At 40.2% G+C, this 27,976-nt stretch overlaps 1 protein-coding gene across 1 annotated transcript; it reads right to left on the bottom strand.

The window, feature by feature from the left end:
* Positions 1-2: 2 nt before the first annotated feature.
* ranbp9 (RAN binding protein 9) lies at positions 3-24,564 on the bottom strand. The gene is made up of 14 exons (XM_057857151.1): positions 23,978-24,564; positions 19,445-19,556; positions 16,709-16,761; positions 13,055-13,222; positions 12,947-12,969; positions 12,688-12,872; positions 11,352-11,464; positions 11,164-11,272; positions 8,285-8,439; positions 8,065-8,218; positions 3,721-3,836; positions 3,506-3,657; positions 1,021-1,132; positions 3-941 (listed from the first exon to the last, which is right to left on the bottom strand). Exons 1-14 carry the CDS (start codon positions 24,192-24,194, stop codon positions 811-813), a joined length of 1,800 nt encoding a protein of 599 aa, XP_057713134.1. The 5' UTR covers positions 24,195-24,564; the 3' UTR covers positions 3-810.
* Positions 24,565-27,976: the final 3,412 nt, after the last annotated feature.

The raw sequence follows: 27,976 nt of genomic DNA, 5'->3' as shown, positions 1-27,976 counted from the left end.
GCTTCCGCCGGCTGACGTCCTTTATTGGCATCACGAGTGGGCGTAAACTCAATGCAAGAAACAAGAATAATAATTCCGATGAGCGTCATCTGCGCCTTGTGAACTCCAACCAAAGTAAAACCCGAATTCCCCCCGCCCCCTTTGACGCCAGCACTAAATAGACGTATACAAATAAAAAAAAAATGGGGGTCACATTGCGATGGGGTTTGATGGCGGGGTAGGCCATTCAAGATGGCCGTCGTCAGTCAGTGGTGGGGACAGCCGTCAGGGGGAGGGGTGTGGTGGTGGGGGCGCTGAATTCTATTTACCACGTAAAGGGAGGCGGTGTGTGCATATACATAAGAGTCCACACAGTAGTGTTCAAAAGTCTTGCACTGCTATCTTTGGCCACAAGAGGACGGCAAAGCTTGACGTACGTTTGGTTCCCAACGAACAGCAAAACCACATCCAAGAATATACGTCAAATCACTTCACTTTAAGAAATGATTACAAAGAATTATTTTTAAATTTTCTTACCTGATGATGTTATTCCTTCTCCGAAAAGTAGACAACGGGTTAAATTTGAGGGCAGTTAGAGAGTAGACGTCCAATCCATTTGAAGTGAGAGGGATGGCAGCCACCCTTCACTTCAAATGGATAGGACATCTACTAATGATAAACTCATTGGTGGGAAGGTGCATTTTGGACTTCATTTGGATTGGACATTAAAGTATTGCTTTGCTGCCATCTTGTGGTAATTATCGGAAGCATCCAAACGCCATTCTGATGGCGGACCAAGACATTTGCGCAGTACTGTGTGCGTTTGTACGGCTAGTGCAAGTAATCGTCCACGGAGGCGAAGGCGCAGGAGCCGCTGCCCGTTCGCGCCATGATGGCGAGGCACTGGGCGGCCTGGCCCACCGCCTGGGCCAGAGGGGGCTGCTTGGGCAGGTTGTGCGTCTCTGGAAAGCAAGACACAGCACAGGCGGCGCTCAAAACGAGAGCGGACCCCATCCGAACGCGGCTTCGGCCTACGCCTACCGAGTATTGCACTGTTGAGGGTGGAGCAGACGGGTTCCCTCTGGATGGCGTCCAGCTGGTAACCCACCGGACTACTCCACGGGTCCGAGTAGGCTAACAGGCTGAAGGCGTCCTAAAAGCGCACACAAAATGGTAAATTACAGTTGTGCTTATTGGCGGGGGCTTTGCATGCAAAAGCTACCAAAAAAAACAAACAAAAAAAAAAACAAAACGTTCATTCGCCCCTCCTAGTTTACAGGGATTAGTCATCTAGCGCTGTCAATAAATTAACAAGGAGTGACTCCAAAATGAAAAAGTGGCAGAAAATCTGCAAAGTAACCGCTAAAAAAATCTGCAGAATTTGCATTATTTAGTTTATACTGTATTAGCCAGTCAATACCATTTCACTTTCACTGTTAGCATTAAGCTAGCAGACTTTCAGAATTCGATCAGCACCAGAACTGACGGTCAGAACTACACTGCTGGCCAAAAGTATAGGAACCCCTGCAATTCTGTCAGATAATGCTCAATTTCTCCCAGAAAATGATTGCAATTACAAATGCTTTGGGAGTAATTTCTTCATTGACATTGCAATGAAAGTACACAAAAGAGAAAAAAAGGGGGGGGGGTCATTATCATTTTACATAAAACTCCAAAAATGGAGCGGACAAAAGTATTGGCACCCTTTGAAAAATCATGCGATGCTTCTCTAGCGCAGCCAGTTAAAATGGATTAAAGTTGTTTCAACCTCTGTCCTTGTGTGTTCCACATTGAGCATGGAGAAAAGAAATAAGACCAAAGAACTGTCTGAGGACTTCAGAAGCAAAATTGTGAAGTAGCATGGGCAATCTCAAGGCTACAGTCCATCTCCAAAGAACTCAATGTTCTTGCGTCTACCGTGCGCAGTGTCATCAATAAGTGTAAAGCCCACGGCACTGAGGCTAACCTCCCTCGATATGGACGGAAAAGAAAAACTGACAAAAGATGTCAACGAAAGATTGTGCGGATGGTGGATAAAGAACCTCGACTAACATTCAAACAAGTTCAAGCTGTCCCGCAATCTGAGGCTACGACAGTGTCAACCCGGACTATCAGTCGGCGTCTGAATGAAAAGGGACTCTATGGTAGGATACCCAGGAAGACCCCACTTTTGACCAAGAGACGTAAAAAAGCCAGGCTCGAGTTTGCCAAAACTTACCAGAGAAAGCCAAAAACATTTTGGAAGAATGTTCTCTGGTCAGATGAGACAAAAGTAGAGCTTTTTGGTAAAAGGCATCAACATACGAGTTTACAGGGGAAAAATATAGGCCTTCAAAGAAAAGAACACGGTCCCCGCAGTCAAACATGGTGGAGGTTCCCTGATGTTCTGGGGTTGCTTTGCTGCCTCTGGCACTGGACTGCTTGACCATGTGCATGCCATTATGAAGTCTGAAGACTACCAACAAATTTAATGTAGGGCCCAGGGAAAGCTGGGTCTCCCTCAGAGGTTTTCCAGCAGGACACTGACCCAAAACACACTTCAAAATCACTAGAAAATGGTTTGAGAGAAAGCACTGGAGACTTCTAAAGTGGCCAGACCAGAATCCCATAGTACAACTGTGGAGAGATCTGAAAATGGCACTCTTCAAATCTCAAAGACCTGGAGCAGTTGGCCAAAGAAGCATGTTCTAAATTCCAGCAGAGATTTGTAAGAAACTCATTGATAAATACCGGAAGCGGTTGTTTGCAGTTATTTCGTCTAAAGGTTGTGCTACCAAGTATTAGGCTGAGGGTGCCAATATTTTTGTCTAGTCCATTGTTGGAGTTTTGTAGAAAATGATAATGTTTTTTTTTTCCTTTTCATTCTCTTTTGTGTTTTTTCATTGCAAGCAAAATAAATGAAGATATTACTAATGCAATCATTTTCTGGGAAAAACTGAGCATTAACTGACAGAATTGCAGGGATGCCAATACTTTTGGCCAGCAGTGTAGTTTTCGACGACGACTTCACAAATTTTATCATCCAAATCTCCACATTTTGGTGAAATAAGCTGGACTTCAAATGTGAAGTTCTGCTTATTTTCCACTAGCAGTATTGCACGGCATGCTACTTGTGCTGAATTGTTGGGGACAAGGTTTGTTAAATTGACACTTAGGAAACTTTAAAATGTGGCCTTCCCCAGGATTTTTTTTTTTTTTTTTTTAATGCTGGATGGATTTATCGAGCAGTATGGTCTGGCGTTGCCTGGGTAAAAAAAAAAGTGAACATTGGGATTTTCCATGCAAATCTTGAGTTTTACTTATTTTTCCCCCTTCTGTCATTTCTTGCATGCTATCCTCATTAAAATACGAAAACCTATAAATGTGTGGTTTTAGTTAAAGCAGACACTTTTTTTTTTCATCTGTGTGATTTTAACAAAGATCAGATCATATTTGATGGGGATTTTATGCAGAAATGTGAGAAACTCCAAAAGGTTCAGATACTTTTTCATACCACAGTATTCGGACGTCGTCAACCGAGATGTACCTTGAGCATCTTCTTGTTGGCAGAGTTCTTTCCGCACTCTCTCCGGAGATGCTCGCTCATGCTCTGCAGCTCCCGTCCGAAGTGGATCATCCTTTCGACGGCCGCCTGGCTGCCACCGCACAGCTGCCGCTTAATCAGCGCCGACTCCACTTCTGCGCGTGACGTCATGTGTTACGCGCGCGCAAGCGATCGTGGACGCGCAGACGTGAGCGTACCCATGTCGGCGTCGCAGTCGTCCGCCTCGTGGATGTGTTTGGAGGAACCGTTCAGGAAGCCGTTTGAGGTCTCCGTCACGCCGTTGGTGAAGTGCTCCACTTCCATGTCCATGTCGCTGATTAGCAAAGAAATGACGCGTGTCAAGAAGACACACACAAAAACATGAGACGCGAAAAGTGTCTGCCTGCAAAATGGTTCAAATCTTAACGCTTTAAGCGCCAAGGATGTTGATGGACATCCAATCACGTGGCACATTTCATCCTTCTCAATAAGCTTATCACTAGTAAACATCCAATCCATTTGAAGTTGGACAGTGGCATACTTTATTCATTTTTTAAAATATATATCTATTTTTTTAAGGACAAAACAATAAAAGTCATTTTTAATTTTATTAATTTGTACTTGGGGGCGCCAGGAAGTCCCTGATTTCCATAGACCTCAATGAATATATTTTTTGTTTCACAGTTTTTTTTTCTTTTATATTTTAGAGGGAAAAAAACAAATGCACTTTTTAATTTTACAATTATAAAAGGGGGGGCATTAAATATTGTATATCTGTAGTCTTTAATGAATACATTCCTATCCACATTTCTTAAAAAAAAAAAAAATCCTTACTTCTGATTTCTGTAGTCCTTAATATATTTTTGTTTCACATATATATACATATACACCGGTACATGAAATGAAAAAAATTTCAAAAAATTAAATGCTCTTTTGAATAGCTAAAAAAACAGGGGCAAATCGTTAGTCTATGAGTAATTTCTGTAGTCCTCAATGAATTAATTTATGTTTCACTTTATTTTTTTTCTGAAAAATATATTTTAAAGGAAAAAAGACGCACTTTTTAAATTCATATTTATTTTTCATATAATAAAAAAAAAAAAATGGGGGTCATTATTAGAGGCGTGCAAAATTTCCGATTCTTAGATTATTCGCGATTCGGCCGTGGAAGATTTGAGAACGAGTCACAAACATCCAAATTCCCATTAATGAATTATACCAGGTAAAGCGGAAATAAAACACAGCACGGTCTTCGGGACGCAATGAGGAACGGACCGAGAGTAAATATCATGTTCAACTCATACCGCTAGATAAAAGGGGGGGGGGGGGGGGAAGAAAAAAAAAACACCTGACTGCGTCCATCAGATTTGTGGTGCATAAATAATCGATTTATAATCGAATCGGAGCCTCTGAATCGTAATCGAACGGTTAGGTGCCCAAAGATTCCCACCTCTAGTCATTATTCTTTTCTGTAGTCCTGGAAATATTTTCACAGATTTTAAAAATATATCGGTATATATATATATATTTTTTTTTTTAAAAGAAAAAAACAAATGTACATTTTTTAATTTTATTTTATAATTTAAAAAAGGGGGTGGAAAATGAATGTTTTTTCCACATATTTCTGAAAAAGACAGGGGGAAAAAAAATTATTCCCTGATTTCTGTAGTCCTCAATGTAATTTTGTTTTACATGTTATTTAAAATATGGATTTTTTCCAAATGGAAAAAAAAATTTTTTTAATAACCAAAAAAATAGGGGGGAATCATTAGTCTGATTTCCGTAGCCCCTAAGTGAATTAATTTTTGTTTCAACTTATTTTTTTCAGAAAAAATAATATTTTAAAGGAAAAAAACAAATGTACTTTTTAATGTTGCGTCTACAGTGCCTTGCAAAAGTATTCGGCCCCCTTGAATCTTGCAACCTTTCGCCACATTTCAGGCTTCAAACATAAAGATATGAAATTTAATTTTTTTGTCAAGAATCAACAACAAGTGGGACACAATCGTGAAGTGGAACAACATTTATTGGATAATTTAAACTTTTTTAACAAATAAAAAACTGAAAAGTGGGGCGTGCAATATTATTCGGCCCCTTTACTTTCAGTGCAGCAAACTCACTCCGGAAGTTCAGTGAGGATCTCTGAATGATCCAATGTTGTCCTAAATGACCGATGATGATAAATAGAATCCACCTGTGTGTAATCAAGTCTCCGTATAAATGCACCTGCTCTGTGATAGTCTCAGGGTTCTGTTTAAAGTGCAGAGAGCATTATGAAAACCAAGGAACACATCAGGCATCAACCCTAACCCTTTCTTCTCAAACAAGGAGAAAACTGATCAGAGATGCAGCCAAGAGGCCCATGATCACTTTGGATGAACTGCAGAGATCTACAGCTGAGGTGGGAGAGTCTGTCCATAGGACAACAATCAGTCGTACACTGCACAAATCTGGCCTTTATGGAAGAGTGGCAAGAAGAATAGAGCTGTCCCGACTAGTCGACGTAGTCGACGTCATCGATGACGTAAATCCGTCGACGAGCACAACATGCCGTCGACGGTTAATGAAGGGTTAAAAAAATATATGCGTGGAAAGTTAGAATGTCGGATGCTGTTTGCAAGCGGGGAAAGCGGCACAAAGCCAAAAAAAGCGCACCAGAGTGTCCAAAACATTGACTTATTTCAAAGAAACAAAGGAGAGTACACTCTTCTGTCCTGTCTCTTCAGTGCCAAGCTTGACTGCACGTCGGCCGTGAATAAACACCTCAAGCGCCATCACGCAGTTTGTGTTTTTTTTTTTTTTTTCATTTTTTGTACACCAGAGGGTGCTGTCGCCTTACTAAATAATAATGTTTCATTGACAATGGGCCTATAAGTGCTATTAGTATTGCCAACTGAAAGGTTTATTTCATGTTATGGTTTATTTTATGGTATAGAAAATTATATAAGGTTAAAAGGTCATAAATATATACAGTATATACAGTGATTGCACTCAAGGGAGAGATTGTCAATGATAAGGTAATAAGGTAAAGGCAATTCATATAGGCAATTCACTGATATATAAATAAGGTTTAAAAGGAAAAAGGTGAAAAGTTTTTGTTAATTTCCTATTGTGTTGCTTTATTTGTGTGCACCGTAGCTCTTACGGTGTGTTTACATCAAGGATGGAATAAAAGTTGTAAACCATCAGTTTAAGAGACCATCTTTTCAATCGGGATGCTACACAAGTTAATTCTATCAGCATTTGAACTCATTGTTTATTTGTGATTTATTATTGTTATTTACTTGTTTATTTGTACTTTAATAAATGATTTGAGTGTTCCAATATGTTTTTTTTAATTGATAAGCGTCAACAAAAATTTCATTGCTAAATTAGTTTTAAAAAAAAATAAAAATAAATAAAAAAATTTAATTATTAGATTAGTCGACTAATCGTAAAAATAGTCGGCTGACTAATCGGGAGAAAATTAGTCGTTTGGGACAGCCCTAAAGAAGAAAGCCATTTCTCAAAGATATCCATAAAAAGTCTCGTTTAAAGTTGCCACAGGCCACTTGGGAGACACACCAAACATGTGGAAGAAGGTGCTCTGGTCAGATGAAACCAAAATTGAACTTTTTGGCCACAATGCAAAACGATATGTTTGGCGTAAAAGCAACACAGCTCATCACCCTGAACACACCATCCCCACTGTCAAACAGGGTGGTGGCAGCATCATGGTTTGGGCCTGCTTTTCTTCAGCAGGGACAGGGAAGATGGTTAAAATTGACGGGAAGATGGATGCAGCCAAATACAGGAACATTCTGGAAGAAAACCTGTTGGTATCTGCACAAGACCTGAGACTGGGACGGAGATTTATCTTCCAACAGGACAATGATCCAAAACATAAAGCCAAATCTACAATGGAATGGTTCAAAAATAAACGTATCCAGATGTTAGAATGGCCAAGTCAAAGTCCAGACCTGAATCCAATGGAGAATCTGTGGAAAGAGCTGAAGACTGCTGTTCACAAACACTCTCCATCCAACCTCACTGAGCTCGAGCTGTTTTGCAAGGAAGAATGGGCAAGAATGTCAGTCTCCCGAAGTGCAAAACTGATAGAAACATACCCCAAGCGACTTGCAGCTGTAATTGGAGCAAAAGGTGGCGCTACAAAGTATTAACGCAAGGGGGCCGAATAATATTGCACGCCCCACTTTTCAGTTTTTTATTTGTTAAAAAAGTTTAAATTATCCAATAAATGTTGTTCCACTTCACGATTGTGTCCCACTTGTTGTTGATTGTTGACAAAAAAATTAAATGTCATATCTTTATGTTTGAAGCCTGAAATGTGGCGAAAGGTTGCAAGATTCAAGGGGGCCGAATACTTTTGCAAGGCACTGTATTTATTTTTATAATTTAAAAAAAAAGGGGGGCGGGGAGGGGAAGAGCGCCCACTTCAAATGGATTGGACATCTACGAGTGACACTCATTTAAATTCACAACAGTGGGATATCATCATCATCAGCAGCAGCAGCGCTGAAAGAGTTAACCGCCAATCAAAAATCAGCGTAAACTCTGTTCACCTGCTTCCGGTCGTCTGACAGTGGCTCCCGTTCAAGCTGGCGTCTGACGCCGGGGGGGCGGAGCCTGAGCCCAGGGGGCAGGGCTTATGACTGTGCGGTGCGGAGCCGTGGCTCTTGTTGGACGTCACGCCGTTACAACAGTTGTTGTCCCCACCTGCGACCACGGGGCGGCGCCGCTTTTAGAACGGGCGGAGCCGAGCCGTCGTCAAGAGCGGCGTACCTGTCAGATAGGACGGCGCGCTGCCGGCTTTGTGGGCGGGGCTGCCGAAGGGCCGCGGGGAGCCGGAGTAACTGTCCTGAGATTTGGGGCTGCGACCCCCCAGACAGCGCACCTCGCTGTCCGTCCCGTTCACCATCTCGATGAACTGTCTCACCCTGAACACGTGGCGAGACACAGGACATGTCAACAACCAGCACTGAAAGCGATGGACGTTCAAAACGTACATGATAATACGAAGGCCGCGACTACTAATCGATGAACAAGTTTTTTGCCAACGAATATGATTATCGATTTTTGCCGGCAACTAATCGCCAGTGTAATCCTTGTCCATAGTTAGGGCCCTTTGTGTGTGTGTGTGTGTGTGTGTGTGTGTGTGTGTGTGTGTGTGTGTGTGTGTGTGTGTGTTTAAATGAAGCCAATCGTATTGTTTATGTTCTTTGGAATGAGACGTTACTACTTAGCACAGAGCATTAAGCTAGTTAGTCATTATGCTAATCAGTGCCTAAGGGTCCATTTTGTATTGTGTTTTGGTGAAGCATATTAGCACTTGAGTTACTGTGAGATAGTAAAGTTGTCTTTCTATTTATAAAGAAACCACACACATGAACTAATTCATATAACAAACTTAAAGCCTCCTTCAACAAAAACTGCCATTCAAACTAAATTGACATACAAAATAGTGGACTTTGGCATTAAATTTATGAATAACTGTTGGATAAAGACATTTGATTCACTACAGTCTGCCTCCTCATTCTTTTTGGTTGTTTAGTTTGTTTTACAGAAAATTATGAAACATTTATAGTCAAATGTAGTTGTGGTAGTAGGAATTAGAACCTCATTACCCGGCGGGCAATGGGATTACCCATGGGGCTACAGGATATTATATGCAAGGACGTTTACTCTAAACGTTTGCACATTATTTTTACGCCCCGTCTGCTTATGAGAAAAATAAGATAGCAACACAGTAGTTGTATTCTTGCATTGCTGCGAGAGGGAATACCGGTAATCTATTACAGTACAGAGACTTCATGATATATTGACGGAACCTAGGGCACGGGGCCGATTCATAGGGGGCCTATCTCCGTCAAAGCTGACCAAGTGGAAACACAGAGAGCTTTTTACGTTGAAAATTCATGTGAATAAATGCGTAAATCCCTGAATTCTTTATAGATATGGACGTAAAACAGTCACGATTCTTGGTTAAAAGCAAAAAAAAAAAAAAAAAAAAAAAAAAAAAAACGGGCAGTTAGCATTTATTTTACATAAATATGTCGAATGTGCTGCCAGTCTTTAAGCTACTGTGGCGCCGCCATTTCACCACAAAAAGCTTTTTACGTTGAAAATTCTTGTGAATAATGCGTAAATCCCTGAATTCTTTATGCATATGGACGTAAAACAGTCTCGATTCTTTGTTAAAAAAAAATCAAAAAAACGGGCAGTTAGCATTTATTTTACATAAATATGTCAAATGTGCTACTAGTCTTTAAGACACTGTGGCACTGCCATTTTACCACAACGAGTTTTTTACATTGGAAATTCTTGTAAATAAATGCGTAAATCCCTGAATTCTTTATAGATATGGACGTAAAACAGTCTCAATTCTTGGTTAAAAGCAAAAAAAACAAAAAAAGGGCAGTTAGCATTTATTTTACATAAATATGTCGAATGTGCTGCCAGTCTTTAAGCTACTGTGGCGCCGCCATTTCACCACAAAAAGCTTTTTACGTTGAAAATTCTTGTGAATAATGCGTAAATCCCTGAATTCTTTATAGATATGGACGTAAAACAGTCTCAATTCTTGGTTAAAAGCAAAAAAAAACAAAAAAAGGGCAGTTAGCATTTATTTTACATAAATATGTCGAATGTGCTGCCAGTCTTTAAGCTACTGTGGCGCTGCCATTTCACCACAAAGACCTTTTTACGTTGCAAATTCGTGTAAATAAATGCGTAAATCCCCGAATTATTCATAGATATGGACGTAAAACAGTCTCAATTCTTGGTTAAAAGAAAAAAAACAAAAAACGGGCAGTTAGCATTTATTGTACATAAATATTTCGAATGTGCTGCTAGTCTTTAAGCCACTGTGGCGCCGCCATTTCACCACAACATGCTTTTTAAGTTGAAAATTCTTATAAATAAATGCGTAAATCCCTCAATTCTTTATAGATATGGACGGAAAACGGTCTCGATTCTTGGTTAAAAGCCCCAAAAAAAAAAAAAAAAAAAAAAAAAAAAAAAGGGCAGTTAGCATTTATTTTACGTAAATATGACGACAGTGCTGCTAGTCTTTAAGCCACTGTTGCGATGCCTTATCACCAAAACGAGATTTTTACGTTGAAAATTCTTGTGAATAACGGTTAAATCCCTGAATTCTTTATACACATGGACGTAAAACAGTCTCCATTCTTGGCTAAAAGCGGACAGTTAACATTTATTTTACATATATATTGCTAATTACAACGCCAATGCTGTAGCGGCTAATTTTTCCCATTGATTTTTTTCACGTTTCAAAATGCACGTGTGGTACGAAAAATATAATATTTACCTCGAATCCTCGAACAAATCACGCCTGCGACAATCCTTCCTGTTGATATGCGGTAAAGCTTTCATACTTTTTCAACCTAAATCTGGCATTTGATCGCTGCATGCGTGTGTGTAAGAATAACTCCACTTGATGCTGGGTGTGGGCAGGCCCCCTACTTGAAGGTGTGGCGCAGTGTCTGAGGGTGTGACCCATAAATATAATTATGAAGTCCATGGTACCATTAAAACTGGTTTCATAACCTTTTTGTCCAATAATTTTGTTTTAAATCAGGAAAGGGGCAAATGCTTTTTCAAGTCACTGCATATTGTAGACATACGCCGACTAGAGGACGTACTTGAGCATGAAAAGCAGGTCCGGGTTCCTCTCCAGGAGGTTCGGGTAGAGCTGCTGGGTGGTTTCGATGGCCTCGCCCATCCTGCCTGACAGCACCAGCTTCTGGATCTCTGCAAAGAACCGGGAAAAATACCATCTGGAGGTAGGCTAGCAAATATCTTTGCCGCCCGTGGACAACGACGGACTCACTCTGCCGGTTCTTGATGGAGGCCAGCTCCTCGTGCACGGCCTGGTCGGTGGTCTTGGCGAAGGCTTCGGCGGTGGCGCAGTAGCTGTGATGCACCAAGTAGGACGCCACCATCCTACGGTTTCAAATACACCATGTCAAATTCAATTTTATGTGCCCAAAAAGCTCCACGAGCGCGCATATTGCGTCACGTTTGGATAACCGGTGATCCTTCTTTTCAGTAGCTCAAAGCGACGCTGCCCCATTCTTGAACTGCGTGCCGTCAGCGGCTCGAAAACGTCCTGTTTTTAATCTGGCGCCGTGACCAGACTGGATAACAGCAGGCCCGACAAATGCAGATTAAATCCGGGCGGGAGGAGTAATCGGAGCGCAAACAACACAAAGAGATAATCCCGTCCGTTTGATATGAGAGGGGAGGCAGCGAGTGATGAAGTTCCAGTGCCGTCGACGTCGACAGGGATGGGGTCCATCTTGGGTAGGGATAACGAGAGGCGGGAAAAATTTCCGATTCTTAGATTATTCGCGATCCGGCCGTGGAAGACTCGAGAACAATTTACAAACATCCAAATTCCGATTATTGAATTGTACCAGGTAAAGCGGAACTAAAACACAGTCAGCACAGTCTTCGGGACGCAATGAGGAAGGGACCGAGAGTAAATATAAATATTCACATAGGAACTAAAGTTATACAACATAAAATATACAATATAAATGAATACTACATCACATTTGTAAAATACAAACACATAATAAAATAAATAATAGCCCATTTAAATAAAATAAATTGAAATGAGCTAAAACACCTGTAATTAAATAACAAGAATACATAGCTCCTGCTTACACAATTAAATTGATTAATTTCTGTGTGGCGCTTTAACTTGAGAAAATCCACCAATAAAGCTTTTGAAAACCGTTCATAAGAAAAAAAAATGATTCATTGAGGCATTTCATTTGTAAAATACATGTTAAAATCTTTGTCATTAGGATTGCTTTTCTCTTTAGCACAGGGCTTCTTTTTTCTTCTTTCTTTCAGAAAGAAAGCTGACCAATACGCAGGGTCTGAAAGGCAAATTGTTGTTGGATTATCTTTAAATACCCGCTACTTTTTGAGCAGAATTCTGGCTTTGTATAGGCTAATGTTCTTATTGTTGAAAGCACAAAGGTGTGTAATAAACAACTAGCACATTTATATTTTGCATTTTGTTTTCTTACTGTACTGAAAATGAACCGAACCGCGACCTCAAAACCGAGGTACGTACCGAACCGAGATTTTTGTGTACCGTTACACCCCTAGTATCTTGTGGTACCACTGTACGTCCTTTTCAGTAACGTTCTTACTTTTGGATCATGGACTGCCACTCGCCCTCGCGCTCGCCGGTGGGGAAGCGGTCGATCTGCGCCTGAATCTTGGTCCTCCATTCGCGCATATAGTCCTCAATGTCGAAGACGAACGGGTGCTGACCGAAGTTGGCGTCCACCACCTCACCCGGGGTCTGGAGGCCCACCGTCGGGTACAAGTTGGGCTGTGGATGGGACATCACCGCCGCTCGTGAGGAGGACGTGGCTATGGTCGAAAGAAATCAGGGTGGGTACTTACCGGAAGGTCTGTGAATGCGATCCCTGTGGAAGAAAGAAGCAAAATCTGAATCAGAATCTGAATGGGGAAAAAAAAAAAAAAAAAAAAAAAACAAGCAGCGTAGCTGACCGAGGCTATGTCCGTTCTTTGTGTAGAAGCAGGTGTTGTTGATGAGGTTGACGCAGCAACCTATCACGTCGCCCGTCGTGAATGTGGGTCCGTACGGCTGCCCGGTGCCGGAAGAGCAAAAAGAGTGGCCGTCGTCGCCGTGGTAACCGTAAGAGTGCTTGTCCCAACCTGGTAAACGTACAAGGCAAAACGGATGCTAAGGGTTCGTTTCAGGTGCAACAACGGCGCTAGATGTCCAAAGCACTTGGAACGCAGGGGTCGCGTTAACCGAATGTTTTCCGTCGTTGACAGATTTTTTAAAACGGTGACGGAAAAAACTGAAGTCCATCCGTCATTTTGACCGGTTGCAATTCACACCCCAGACCACAGGGTGGCGAGTGAGCATATTAATGAGCCATTGTCTCTCTTGATGCATGACGTCGTTGGCCTTACTCTGAAAAATGTCAAGGCAACTGAGTGTCCGAAGTTTCTTCAAAAAGCCCCAAAACGACAATGGTGTTGATAAAAGAGGTGAAAAAACAGGGACTGCACAAGCGGGCACGCAATTCAAGTCCATGCGCACCAGGAGGAAGGTGTGAGACTACGTTCAGGCCACAGCAGGTGAACTGTTAATTTCATTGTTCCATATGCTACATATGGTAGGCTACCCCTAACTACTGGGGCCACAGTCAGCTGTTTTTGTCACTGCGGAGAAAAAGTTACATATTCATCTGCTTGATGTGTGATGGCACGGTGTGGATTCTATGTTAAGCTTGTTCGGACAAAATATTAATTTAAAATGAATGAAAACTAAATACTATTGAATATGTTGAAGCGGTATGCAATGTTAAGAGTCTTGTTAGCTGTAGGCGCACTATCCTAGACCCCTCACTATCCACTCGCGGGGGCCTGCGCTTGTCAGTGACTTTCCTTATTCTCGTTATATGATTATACAACTTTAACATTTGTTAATAATACGCTCTGTGTGTAGTATCATCCATCGCTTTTCCTTTTTAAATGGGCACTTCTAAGCGAACGCAAGAAGTAACAACGGGAACATTTTTAAACAGGCATTTCACGGGAGAGCATTTCGACTCCTCGGCCAATCATATAGCGAGAGCGAGTGGATAGTGAGGGGACCGCGCGTGGCTCTTAAGTGTTTCTGTCACGTGACTGTCGTAGCCGGTAACGCGCTCGGCCAAATGGACACACAAGTACGGAAGGTGAATTATGCCAAACAAAGGGTCACCACAATGTCCTTATCATCATTTTAAAAATTTAAGTGACGGGTAAAAATAGATTATGACCGGATTTTCATGACCCTGTCAGTCAAAATGACAGACAAGGAAAAAGTCTAGCGCAACCTCTGTTGGAACGACAACAATATTTTTCCTTTTATGTTTACACTGAATTTCTCTCGAATCAATAAAAGAAATGAACTTTGTTATTTGCCTTTTATCTTTTCCTTTTAACTTAAAAATGTTGTAAAACATACTTTAACCGTATACTTTATAATGATATTGACAGGTCAGATTCCACCTTCACTGCGCCACACCTTCAAGTAGGGGGCCATCCAACACTTTTGTTTCATTTATTAGCAGTCGGTCACATGCAGCGATCTAATGCCGGATTTTGTTTGAAAAAGTACGAAAACTGTACCGCAGACAAACAGGAAGGATTGTCTCAGGAGTGATTTGCTTGAGGATTCAAGGTAATTATTATATTTTTCGTTTTTTCAAGAATTTGCAACCTAAAAAGCTCTTTGCTATGAGGCTGCCTGCCGCCACGTTGTCTATCAGACTATCATCATTCTTCGACATATTTACGTAAAATAAAGGCTAACTGCCCAGTTTTTCGCTCTTTTGACAAAGAATCGAGATGCTTCGATAGCGGCCTTAAGCTCATCCACACTGTTGGGTCTGGCTTCTCTCAACTTCCTCTTCACAATATCCCACAGATTCTCTATGGGGTTCAGGTCAGGAGAGTTGGCAGGCCAATTGAGCACAGTAATGCCATGGTCAGTAAACCATTTACCAGTGGTTTTGGCACTGTGAGCAGGTGCCAGGTCGTGCTGAAAAATGAAATCTTCATCTCCATAAAGCTTTTCAGCAGATGGAAGCATGAAGTGCTCCAAAATCTCCTGATAGCTAGCTGCATTGACCCTGCCCTTGATAAAACAAAGTAGACTAACACCAGCAGCTGACATGGCACCCCAGACCATCACTGAATCTGGGTACTTGACACTGGACTTCTGGCATTTCCTTCTCCCCAGTCTTCCTCCAAACTCTGGCACCTTGATTTCCGAATGGCATGCAATATTTGCTTTCATCTGAAAAAAGTACTTTGGACCACTGAGCAACAGTCCGTAGCTGCTTCTCTGTAGCCCAGGTCAGGCGCTTCTGCCGCTGTTTCAGGTTCAAAAGTGGCTCCAGCACACGCCTGTGCACGGTGGCTCTGGATGTTTCTACTCCAGACTCGGTCCACTGTTTCTGCAGGTCTAGAATCGGCCCTTCTCCACAATCTTTCTCAGGGTGCGGTCACCTCTTCTGGTTGTGCAGCATTTCCTGCTACACTTTTTCCTTCCCACTGAGGTGCCTTGATACAGCACTCTGGGAACAGCCTATTGGCTCAGAAATGTCTTTGTCTTGGCCTCTTGCTTGAGGGTGTGAAGGATGGGCCTTCTGGACAGCAGTCAGGTCGGCAGTCTTGCCCATGATTGCGGTTTTGAGTCATGAACCAGGCTGGGAGTTTTTAAAAGCCTCAGAAATCTTTCGCAGGGCTTTTGTGTTAATTTGTTGATTCAGATGATTAGCTTCTTTAGAGTACCTTTTCATGATATGCTCATTTTTTGAGATAGTCGAGAAAAACCAAAAATCCCTTTTTTGCCAAAATCGTCAATATTAAAACAATAAAAGGTTTGAACTACTTCAGTTGTGTGTAATGAAGCTAAAATATATGAAAGTCCAATGTTTATCAGTACATTACAGAAAATAATGAACTTTGCCACAAGATGAAGGACCAGTATTATGAAGTCTATGACTTTAATGTAAAAAAAAATTGCTTGCTTTTGTTCAATATATATTTTTCTTAAATAGAATTGAAAGAAAAATGTAAATAAATTAAAGTTTTTTTTTTTATGAATAAAAATGAATTAGTAGGCCTTCATATTACATATCCCCTAAAATGTCCACCTTAATAAGTTCTATCCAAAAAAAATGACATACGAAAAGACGAATCGTGTTTAATAAAGTGAAAAGACATTTTTTCCCCCATATGTAATAGAAAAAAACAAAACCAAATTTTTCCTGGAAAGGCTGAAACATTAATTGTCAGACATTTCTAAATACCCGTACAATTTTAGCCAATTAAACGCGACTATCTAACATTGTCTTGAAGCCTACCTGTCCCGCACTGGCTACCCGCTTTAACATACTCAGCTATCAGCGAAAAAAGCTTCAACGGATCCAAGAAGTGACGCGGGACTCGTCTACGACCGAGACAAAGAAAGGTGGAAGACGTCGACAGATTGAACAGGTACAGAAACTATAATGCATGTGTGCCTCGTATTTTTTCTAACTACTTTTGACCTGTTTCAAGTGTATGAGATGTTGATTCATTTGATCGTCGTATTTTAATAATCAGTGGAAAAAAGTTTTGCGGATGCGTTCTTCTTACCAGGCAGCCGGTTCATGTTGACACCCTGAGCAGAGAGGCCGATGCCCATGTACCTGAGAGCAGAGACACCATCACATCAGATAGTTCACGTTTGACAACCAGAATAGTCCAGTTGCGACCCATTCAAGGCCCAGAGAATGAACTGACATGGATGAATAGGAATACTCACAGGCAACAAGTTCAAAGGACAATATGCAGACTAGTCTCACGGATCGGTGCAATTTGCTTCCGTGTAGAAATAAAATGATTAAAAACTGCCATTTACTTTTAACCAGGCTAAACCTCGTTTTAGTGGTGTATTGCCAACAATGGCAGCAAATGACTTACCGTAATTTTCAGACTATAATGCGCACCTGACTATCACCAAATTTGACACGAAAACAGAATTTGTACACTTTATTATGGGATATTTAACCAAAAGATAATAACCGATAACACTTTATTTGACAGCGCCATCGTAAGACTGTCATAAGAACAAATGAACCACCATGTAGCGTTGAACCATTTGGCTGCAAAGCTTAATTTAGCCATCACTGCTCCCTTGGGAGAGACAGTCAACCTGTGCTACCACCTGCTGTCAACACTGTTATCGTAGAACATGCCTCCAAGCATGCATTGCAGCGCTGCAGATGTAAATAACAATCAAAATTCATGTTCTGTTCTAATTATTTCTTCAGTTACTCTTCCAGTTGTTTCATTAATTGCCAGTTATGGTAATTAGTAACACTTTATTTGACAGTAATGCCATAAGACCGTCATTATTATGACATGACAGTGCCATGAGCACGAATGAATGCTTATGACAGATGTCATTTTGTGTCATCCAGCAAATTATCTCAATTTTGGATGGAATTGAAGTGTTGCCTATTAACCCAAATAAGCCGCAATGGACTATAAGCGCCAGAATTCAAAATGAGTGAAAAAAGTAGTGTCTTATAGTCCGAAAATTACGGTAATCTTGAAGATGTGCAGTTAGGTATTTTCACTTTCTTGCATTAAAAATTCATGTTGTTGTTTTTGATTCATAGACGTCATAATGATATATAATTATAACGTCTATGGTTGATTATAATGTAAAATAAAAGAAAAATCTTTTGAACGCAGTCATCAGGGATTCTGATTACACAGGCATGCAAACTGGTTAGGGGTTAAAAAGGTGACAAAGTAAAATGGACACACGGCATGCGCGGAAAAGTGCATTTCATAGTGCAACCAGAGACATCTCGAATTAAACACAGTACATAATAATTTAGCATATACAAGTCTAAATCTCTCATCCTGAAATCAGAACATATAAGACGCATTAAGTGGCAAATTATACAAAATCTAAATTATAAAATATTCAGTATGTCCAATTTGCATTAAGCAGAGAGCAGCTGTACAGCATAAAATATGAATTTACAGGTACAGTATGAATTCCATTCACTTAACTATTATGAGAGAGAGACAGATAGATGGATAGATATAGATTTTTAAAAATTACAAGTCTTCAAAAGCATTAACTGTAGTGATCATAACATTATTTACATTCAACCAAAGCAATTAGTCCCATGGTCCTTAACTTCGATTGATAAGGCATCATACTGGATAAACAGAAGTACACCTGTAGGATGTTTTATGAACGGGGGTGTGTACGAACAGCGCGGGAATGGGGGTACTTTCAAATGCGACCTGTAGCGCAGGGGTCCCCAACCTTTTTTGCACCACAGACCGGTGTTATTTGGGTCTTTTTTTCACGGACCAGTGTTCTGATTTTGCAACCCATCAAAAATTGCAATGATGCGGTTCTGCGCATGCGCGTAACGTTAAACATAGCCGCAAAATGCGCAAATGCAGCGATTCCAAAGTAAACACTACAAACGTTCTTGAAAGAAAGGAATATTAACTTACGTTTGATCATGGAAGGACTTGTTGAAAAGTTCTCCTCAGATACATCCTGCCATGTAAGCTGCACACAACAACTTCACACCGCTCTCACCATTCACGACTTCGCCTTGTCGTTAAACATTAATTAAGAAGCCCGCTACACAAAGATACGATGTTGGAAATTGTAGCAAGGTTTTCAATGCTCTTGTAGCGATGTCAGGATATTCCATAATGACTTTAATCCAGAACCTCGGTAGAGTTGTTGTCTCAAATGTACTTTTAATAAGGTCGCCGTCATTTGCCATCTCTACAAGTTGATCGTCCTGTTGCAGACATGCTCGAATCACTCGGTTTATTCACAAACGGGTCACGAATCCACTCCTTCGCAGTTCGTGGGTCTTCGAGGTTGTAGGCTCGTCAGCTGCCCTTTTCGCCGTAAAAAAATCTCCAAAGTCTGTCTGTTTTCCAGTCATCTTCACTCGTGTGGGGGCTAATTATTTCCGGGAACAAATGTGCTGCGCCCGCGGCCTAGCAATACGTTATTATCGAGGACAAGCACTGTCGTTATTAAATTATTATTTCTGTGCGGCCAGGTAGCAAATGTGCGACGGACCGGTCCACGGCCCGGCAGATGGGGACCCCTGGTCTAGGTCATAGGACTAGAGTGTAGTTTTGAGCATGGACTACGGTTTTGACGTTTCACTCGCTCGTTGACATGCCGGATCTCGGATCTACGCGATTCAGAAAAATGACCCATTCTGATTTCAAAACGGCGAAAACTCGCCGAAAGGTGGCAAGTTTGCATGCCTGTAATTCGTTTACAACCAAAGTCACAAGTGCGGCGCTTAGACAGAATTTTTTTTCCCATACCCGTCTCGGCCTTTGCTGATGATCTTGACCTCGAAGTAGTAGACGCCGCACGCCGCCGGGATGGGGTGCGTGGCCCGCACTGACGCAGCGTCCTTCGGGGTCTTGCCGTGACCTTGGGGAAACATGCCAATGCTGAAATAAAACACTATCAAAAAAGGCATTGATTGATGAAATAGTTTACTGCCATTGACAGCAGTGGACAATTTCATTAGGATGGCTGGCATGGAGTGATCACAACAACTACCTTCATGTCCAATTTAATTACATCTATAAACCTTCTCTTCCGCCTCCAAAAAAATCTTCCCACGGGTACAAAAAAAGTAACCTTGAACCTAACATCACATTACATCCATTGAGAGCCCCCTTGAATGGAATCATGGCTTGAGCATCATTACAATATTTGCTGGGATCTAAATGACAGAATTCATGCTGCAACGATAAATCGATTAACTCGAGTCATTTGTTTAAAAAAAAAAAAAAAAAAGAAAAGCTTTGAATCATATTTTGCTGCTTCGAGTATTTGTTTAATAGCGTACCACACGAATGCTGTTTTTAGACCGCAAGGCTGCGTGACGTCACCATCGTAAACCAGAAGGGGGTCAACATAGAACTACGCTCGCATACAACCAATGCTACTTATGCTCGTTTTCTGCGGGTAATCTTTCAAAAAAGAACATGCCGATTAAACACTGCTGCTATCTTCTACAAAACGACTCTAGACATTACGACATATGAAAGATGTTTTCTTTATACGTTTCCCGAAGCCAAGAACTCAGAGGGGGAAAAATGTGAACAATGTAATAACTTGTACGGACGTCCAAAAGACCAGTTTAACGCCAGCAAGGTGAAGCCATTCACCTACATATGCAGTAAACATTTTGTTGGGGGCCATGGTCCTACAGATCGACAATCCTGCCCCGAAGAGGTAAGCCATTTTGAGATTTTTTTATACTTATATTTTAGCATGCCGTTTTGCCATGCTGCTTGTCTGTCAATGAATGACCTGAAAAAAATAAAATTTTATTTATATATCACAAGAGTCATTCAGGCCAATTTTTCTAAATTACGTATATTTAAATAGATTAGCCATGTTTGGCTTTGATCTTTTTGTAGTAAGCCTGTTCATGCCTACAGGTAAGCTCTAGATTTAACAGCTTTACCTTTTCTGTTGTAATTAAGATTTTTTATTAATGAAAAAATTAAAAGTGTTCGTTGGCTGTCACTGAGTAGCATTTGCGATCGCTACACAAAAATAACAATATAAATTAGCCCCAAGAACGGTCAGAGACGTAAGACAACCAGAGGATATAATACATAAGAAAGACAGGGCATATGGTGGTAAAGAATAGATTGTTGAAACAGGAGAATGTCATTGTCAGTGGCAGAAGAAAAAGGTGTCGATAAAAAAGCTAACTCTGGATCAAGTCGGCTCGTCTTTTTCAGCCCTCGACACTCAAGCCATCTCTTTAACTGAACATTTGTATGTTCTTCCACATCTTTACCAGTGAATTTGGCACCAGGGACATCATTTTCGGACAGAATTGGTAGGTTTAGCTCAGTAAACATCTCGTTCCTACACAACTTACATGCATCTAGGATTAGGGACAAACGCGAGTTTGAGCCCCCTAGCAACAGTTGCTAACGTCATGAATATTAATAAGCGAAGGTGACGTGCTACGTGGGGTATGCTATTAGAGTGGCGTTGTAATGGTTTGTTTTAAAAGTGTTTGCATTTAGTTTTATTGATTTGGGGGGCATACACTGCCCTTTCGGTGTAACAGTGAATATGTCATAACTAGGGATGTCCCCAATCCGATCACATGATCGGAAATCAGGCCAATCGGGCCATTTGATCGGAATCAGGTGAAAAGGATCGGGTTTTTAATTTTAAAAATATTTTTTTTTCCCCCCAAAGGGCTAAAAAGTAACAAAATAATCCAGAAATACATTGGCATTAGAGGTGGGAATCTTTGAGCACCTAACCATTCCATTACGATCACGATTCAGAGGCTACGATTCGATTATAAATCGATCATTGAATAATCTAAGAATCGGAAACTTTGAACGCCTCTAATTGGCATTGCCAAAATAAACAAAAATACATACATTTTATACTATAAAAAGAGGAAGTACTGTAACATGTTTTTGTTCAAATAAAACACACACTAGAAGGCAAAAATAATCAATCGGGACATCCCTAGACATAACTCATTTTACATGGCATAATCCACCTGCTCCCTGTTAAAACCAACATTAGGTAAGTTTTTGTTTGACTTAATATTTTTTTATGCATTTGTAATTTAGTTTTTAGATATATTTAGCCATTTTTTGTGGGAAGACGTGTTTGACAGATTTGTTAAAAGCACTGCCAAAAAAAAAAACCCTGCGCATTTTATAGCTTTTAAGATAGCAGACTTTTGCTACGCAAATTAGCCAATGTTCTCTTGTTGTACTTAGATCATCATTTATTTTTTATACCGTTTGAGGCTACGCTCAGGTATTTCAATTCATTTTAAATAGGGCTGTCAAAATTATCGCGTTAACGGGCGGTATTTATTTATTTTTTTTTTTTAAATCACGTTAAAATATTTGATGCAATTAACGCACATGCCCCGCTCAAACAGATTCAAATGACAGCAGAGTGTAATGTCCGCTGGTTACTTGTTTTTTGGTGTTTGGCGCCCTCTGCTGGCGCTTGGGTCCAACTGATTTTATGGCTTTCAGCACCATGAGTGAGCATGGTGTAATTATTGACATCGACAATGGCGAGCTACTAGTTTATTTTTTGATTGAAAATTTTACAAATAAAACGAAAACATTAAGAGGGGTTTTAATATAAAATTTCTATAACTTGTACTAACATTTATCTTTTAAGAACTACAAGTCTTTCTATCCATGGATCGCTTTAACAGAATGTTAATAATGTTAATGCCGTCTTGTTGATTTATTGTTATAATAAACTAATACAGTACTTATGTACCGTACGTTGAATGTATGTATCCTTCTTGTGTCTTATCTTTCCATTCCAACAATAATTTACAGAAAAATATGGCATATTTTATAGATGGTTTGAATTGCGATTAATTACGACTAATTAATTTTTAAGCTGTAATTAACTCGATTAAAAAAAATTTAATCGTTTGACAGCCCTAATTTTAAATGAAATTTCAATTCTGTATAGTTTGAAAAAACACTCAGGAATTTTATTTCGTATTCGCATTTAATGCTCTTTTGAAAGTGCAATCTTAGCAAGCCATTGTTTTAGATTCCTAAAATTTATTCCGCAAAGCATTAAATGTTCCTAATCCAATGACTCGATTATTTGAACTAACTAGTTGGTAGATTAATCTACTACTTAAATAACGATAGCAGCAGCCCTAGATAGAATTCACATTTTTTTTCACATGATTTAAACACTGCCATTGACAGCGATATACGTCCACTTCATCTGAACTAAGAGGGTCCAGTCTTATCGCCGACTCATGTCATATTGTCATACACATAAAGCAATAGTAAATTCAAATTTAATATATTCAGTAGTAAGAGTCACACCCAAATCGGTCCTAACTTCCCTCTTTCTGTCCTGTTATTAGGTGTGTCCCTTCAGTAAATGAAGTCATACACCAGCTTGTAATGCTATTTATAGCTAGTTAGCATATACAGTTGTATATACTGTAGTAATGCATACAAGTAGTAGCACTATGATCAACTTTTTCTTTGGTGGCTCTAATTTTGATGCGCGATTGAAATCATTAAGTGTGTTGATTAAATGGTGAGTTAATTTGGATTTAATTTACCCGGCCATAGTGATTTCATAAATCAACAAATTGGGTGCCATTGACGGCCATAGACATCAAATCCATTTGGATTGGAAGGGTTGGCAGAGATGATTGATGGATTGGACAACGTCAATGGTACCAAAACATGATCTTCGTCCAAAATGATTAGATGTCTACCGCTGTCTATGCCATTAGTAATAGACGAGATGAAAAATAGAGGCAAACGTATGATTTAACAAGAGAGACAGCCCAACAAAATATTCAGAAAAAAATATTAATTCACATAGTAGTCTCACGACAGACGTAAAGGTGTATCATTGCTCAGGAAGTTTCTAGAAAGCTTTGTCGTTTTCTCACAAATGACATTCTCACTGCATTTCCTACCAGTTAGCCATTTCTGCTACATTGGCCCAGCAAGAAAAAAAAATCCTTCAGTACAGAATTAAGACTTTGGGCGTTCAAGTTAACGTCTGGCGGAAAGATTCGAGGACGACCTTAAATATTTTTTTTTTAAATTAAAAATGATCAACTCCAGACGCCCTCGACAGTGCCGATTGGATTGTTTTTAGACGCCAAGGAGCTCGTGGATGACTGTGAAAAGAGATCAAGATGTCCTCTCGAGCTCCACTAGCCTAGCCACTTTGTTTTTAGCCTCATCGAATCGACTCGACGCGCATCTGGCTTCCATCAAGCGAGGGAGGCCATAGGAGCAGGCAAGCCGACGAGCAGGCGTCGCGGGCGGCCGTGTCATTACCTTTATAGTGTACCCGGAGGTTGTTCTGCGACAGGCCGATGTAGCTAAACTTGTCCTTGGGGCTCCAGGAGCGAGGCAGCGGCGTCTCGCTCTCGTTGACGGCCGGATAGAGGCGTCGCAATCGCTGGTTAAGTTCCTTCTCTTGCTCGTTCAGCGTCGAGTCTCCGTGGACGACCACCGACATGAGGAAGCCACAGCCGGACGACTGGCCCGACATGCTGCTTGCGCTCGAGTGGCTTGTCAGCGACAAGCCGAAGCCGCTGGTGTCCGTCAGTTCCGAGTCGGGTGAAACGGGGCCGAGCTAAAGCTAGCTAAAGTGGACGAAAAGCAGCCGCGGCTCCTATTAGCCGAGCGGCTAACGCCTTTAGCGAGAGGCAAAGCGCTCAGCTGGACGTTAACCGTGCCGAAGAAAGAGGAAACTGTCGCCGCGGGAACACGCCCGGGTTTGTCTGGGCTGGCCTGTCACCCCGGAACGGGTTGACAAACTCTTAAAAGACGAAAGAAAGGCAAGGTATTGGCGGGCTACGTCGAGCTAAGCGAGCAGAAAGTCTCAATTAATGAGCTCGCTCAGCCGAGATCTTTTGTTTGTTGTTGGAGCCTGATGTTGGCTTGTGATTGGCTGACGCAGCCTGAGCCTCGCTTCTGATTGGAGGACGCGCGACGCGCTCACTTCCGGGTTTGTCAATCGAGGTAAACACAAGAGTCAACAACACCCACAAAAAAACTCACTAGTCGTCGTCGGAGTCGTCAGTTGTATTTTTTGTCGTTTATGACGACGTAATAAGCGATATTGGCCTGAATACTTGGATTTAATCAATTAAGTTATCAGCAAACGCAAATTGATCTAGACTAGATTGACAACAACAACAAAATCCCGTGCTAAAATATAGCGTCAAGTGAATTTTACACGCAAATGAGCTTCTTGTGAAAAATTGTTTGCCTTTTCGAATCAAATTCATCCATCGATTTTTTAAATTTATTTATTTAAGTGTCGACTTCAGGAACAGTCCAAAATTGTAATTCTGTCAGCCTGTAGAGGAGGGGTGTCAATATTTTTTTCTCCACTTTCTATTGTTGAAAAGAGGATCAGAATCGGTTAAAAAGGATCTTGTTTAGTGCTGCATTGATTAACCCAGTAATTCAATTAGGAAAAAACCTTTAAATCGAATTTTGCTGCTTAGAGTATTCGTTTAATTAGAATGGAGTTCTAATGGTTTGTTTTGAAAGTGTCTGCATTTAGTTTTATTGATTTGGGCGAATACACTGGCCTCTAGTGGCAGCAGTGAATATGACATAACTCATTTAACGAGGCTAGATCCGGCTGCTCCCTGTTAAGACCAACATAAGCTAATATGTTTTTTTATGCATTCGTAATTTATAGGTATATATAGCCGTTTTGTTTTGTTTTGTTTTGTGGGAAAATGTGTTTGAATGATTTCTTAAGAGTATTCAAAGAAAAAAGTTTGTAAATTTTATAGCATTTAAGCTAGCTGACTTTTGCTAAGCAAGTTTGCCAATTGTTCATTACACTTAGATCCTCCTTTTTTTAATACCGTTTGAGGCGATGAGCAGATATTTTATTTTTAAATGTAAAATGTTCGCAATTAATGCTTTTTTGAAAGTGCAGTCTTAGCAAGCTTTTGTTTTACATCTGCTAAAATTGATTCTGCAACGCATTAAATGTTCCTAATCCCATTCCGTTATTCGAACTAACTAGCTGATATATTCTTCGACTGATAAAATAAACAATAGGTGCAGCCCTAATCGGATTTTTAAATTGTATTTATTTTGAAGCATTAACCCTTTGGCTGCCATTGACAGCGCTAGACGTCCAATCCATTTTGGTCATCGGATTGGTCATCTAGCGCAGTCAATCGTAGTCAATAAGTTCATAAAAAGGTGGAAACAGTTTTACAGATGAAACAATCGCTGCCAACCGTCTCAGTCAAAACGGATTGGACGTCTGCCGCTGTCAATGACACCCAATAAGCGAGTACACATGTTACACTGTGACATTTTATTGACATTGTAAGTCAAGTTACAAGAATTCAGTGATACATGTCAAACGACAAATGTTAGACAAGCAAAAGGCAACTCAGGACATTTATCATAATTATGATCACATACTTCAATATAGATATTAAGAAGTTTTTTTTTTTGTAAAGCTCAGCTTGACCAGTCTGGATAGACATCCTTTTGGATGTAAAGCAGCAGATTTTTAGGCACTGTTAAACATTTACAACTTATGTATTTTAGCATCATTTAAAAATAAAAAAATCACGATTATCACACGTACGCAAGTGATGATCACAAACTGATTGCAATTTCAATATAAAACATTCAAGGTGCATCAATATAATAAGCATTTATTTTTAGTTTCACTTAAGATGGACGCAATTATAACATAAATGAAAAAATATATATAAAGGCAAGACTCAAAACTTAAATAAAAAAAAAATCCAACCAGCAGGTAAAGACATATCTGATAGCTGTTAGCAATTTGCAGCTACACATGGCCACATGACAATTAACTGGCATTATTTTTCACTGGGCTTGCATTCTTTCAATATAAATTCAGTCAAATGTCTGTGGTGAATTTTAATAAATCCATCCAAATAACCAACGAGAAAAAACACAAAACTTCAGAAAGACTGAATTTTACGAGCCCTGGAAATTGCCGACCAGACCTTGACACTCAATAAAATTATGATAAACGTTTAGTGCTGCAGCGATTAATCGATTACGTAAATCGAGTAATTTGATTAGGGAAAAAAAGCTTTGAATATTCATTTCATTTGAGTGGTGTTGTAATGGTTTGTTTTGAAAGTGTTTGCATTTAGTTTTATTGATTTGGGTTGATCCACTGCCCTCTAGTGGCAAAAGTGAAAATGACATAACTGATATAACGACTATTCCAGCTGCTCCCTGTTAAGACCAACATAAGGTAAGTTTTTTTTTTAAACTATTATGTTTCTTTATGCATTGTAATTTAGTTTATAGGTATATTTGGCCGTTTTTTTGGGTCAGAATATGTGTTTGAACGATTTGTTTAGAGCATTGTTTTTAAAAAAAATTTAAAGTTTGCATTTTATAGCATTTAGTTTAGTGGAGTGGGGGACTTAATTAGTTAAATCAGTTGAGAAATAAGCTACAACCCCTAGCAAAAAGTATGGAATCGCCGGTATCGGATGAGCACTTAGACATTTTATCATGTAGAACAAACTCAGATAAAAAGCTTGAAAAAAAAAAAACGATTTAGTTCAAAAGTACAACTCTTTAGCATTCAGAAACACTAAAAGAAATGAATAAAAAACATTGTGGTGGTCAGTAAATGTTACTTTTATAGAGCAAGTGCTGGGGAATATATACGGAATCACTCCATTCTGAGGACAAAAATATGGAATCATGAGAAACAAACAAAGAAATAACAATCAAAACACATCTCTAGTATTTAGTAACACCACCTCTGGCTCACCTCTCAAGAGTCAAGAATCTACATACGACAAGGTGATGATGCTCAAACTTTTGTTTGGTGCTGTTCCAGTGAGATTTACAAAGATGTCTGCCTGAATAAGGCATCAAAATTCCCTTAGTCCTTGATGATATGAGGCTGCATGTCAGGCAAAGGCACTGGGGATGAAGAGGACGTACTTCATCTTGATAAGATTGGTAATTTGGTTGTCAAAGGGAATTTGGAGCAATCAAATCTTCAGTGTAGGTGCCGTTTTAATAATATTGTTTTTGAAAATGGGGGTAATTGACATACCCTCTTGACATCTCCCCAGTGCCTTTGCCTGACATGCAGCCCCATATCATCAAGGACTGAGGGAATTTTGATGTTTTCTTCAGGCAGTCATCTTTGTAAATCTCACTGGAAAAGCAGCAAACAAAAGTTCCAGCATCATCACATTGTCCAATGCAGATTCTTGACTCTTGACAAGGTGATGATGCTGGAACCTATGTTTGCTGCTGTTCCAGTGAGATTTACAAAGATGACTG

Source organism: Corythoichthys intestinalis, chromosome 14, assembly GCF_030265065.1.
Source record: "Corythoichthys intestinalis isolate RoL2023-P3 chromosome 14, ASM3026506v1, whole genome shotgun sequence".
Taxonomy (NCBI): Eukaryota; Metazoa; Chordata; class Actinopteri; order Syngnathiformes; family Syngnathidae; genus Corythoichthys; species Corythoichthys intestinalis.
This window is presented reverse-complemented; position numbering and strand designations above follow the sequence as displayed.

Excerpts from the sequence above, each read along its gene's own strand:
- ranbp9 (XM_057857151.1), bottom strand. The coding sequence starts at position 24,194 with ATGTCGGGCCAGTCGTCCGGCTGTGGCTTCCTCATGTCGGTGGTCGTC. Across the intron at positions 11,465-12,687 it reads TGGCAGTCCATGATCCAAAA|GATGGTGGCGTCCTACTTGG; the intron begins GTAAGAACGTTA and ends TTGAAACCGTAG. Across the intron at positions 3,658-3,720 it reads CGACTGCGACGCCGACATGG|AAGTGGAGTCGGCGCTGATT; the intron begins GTACGCTCACGT and ends CGTCACGCGCAG.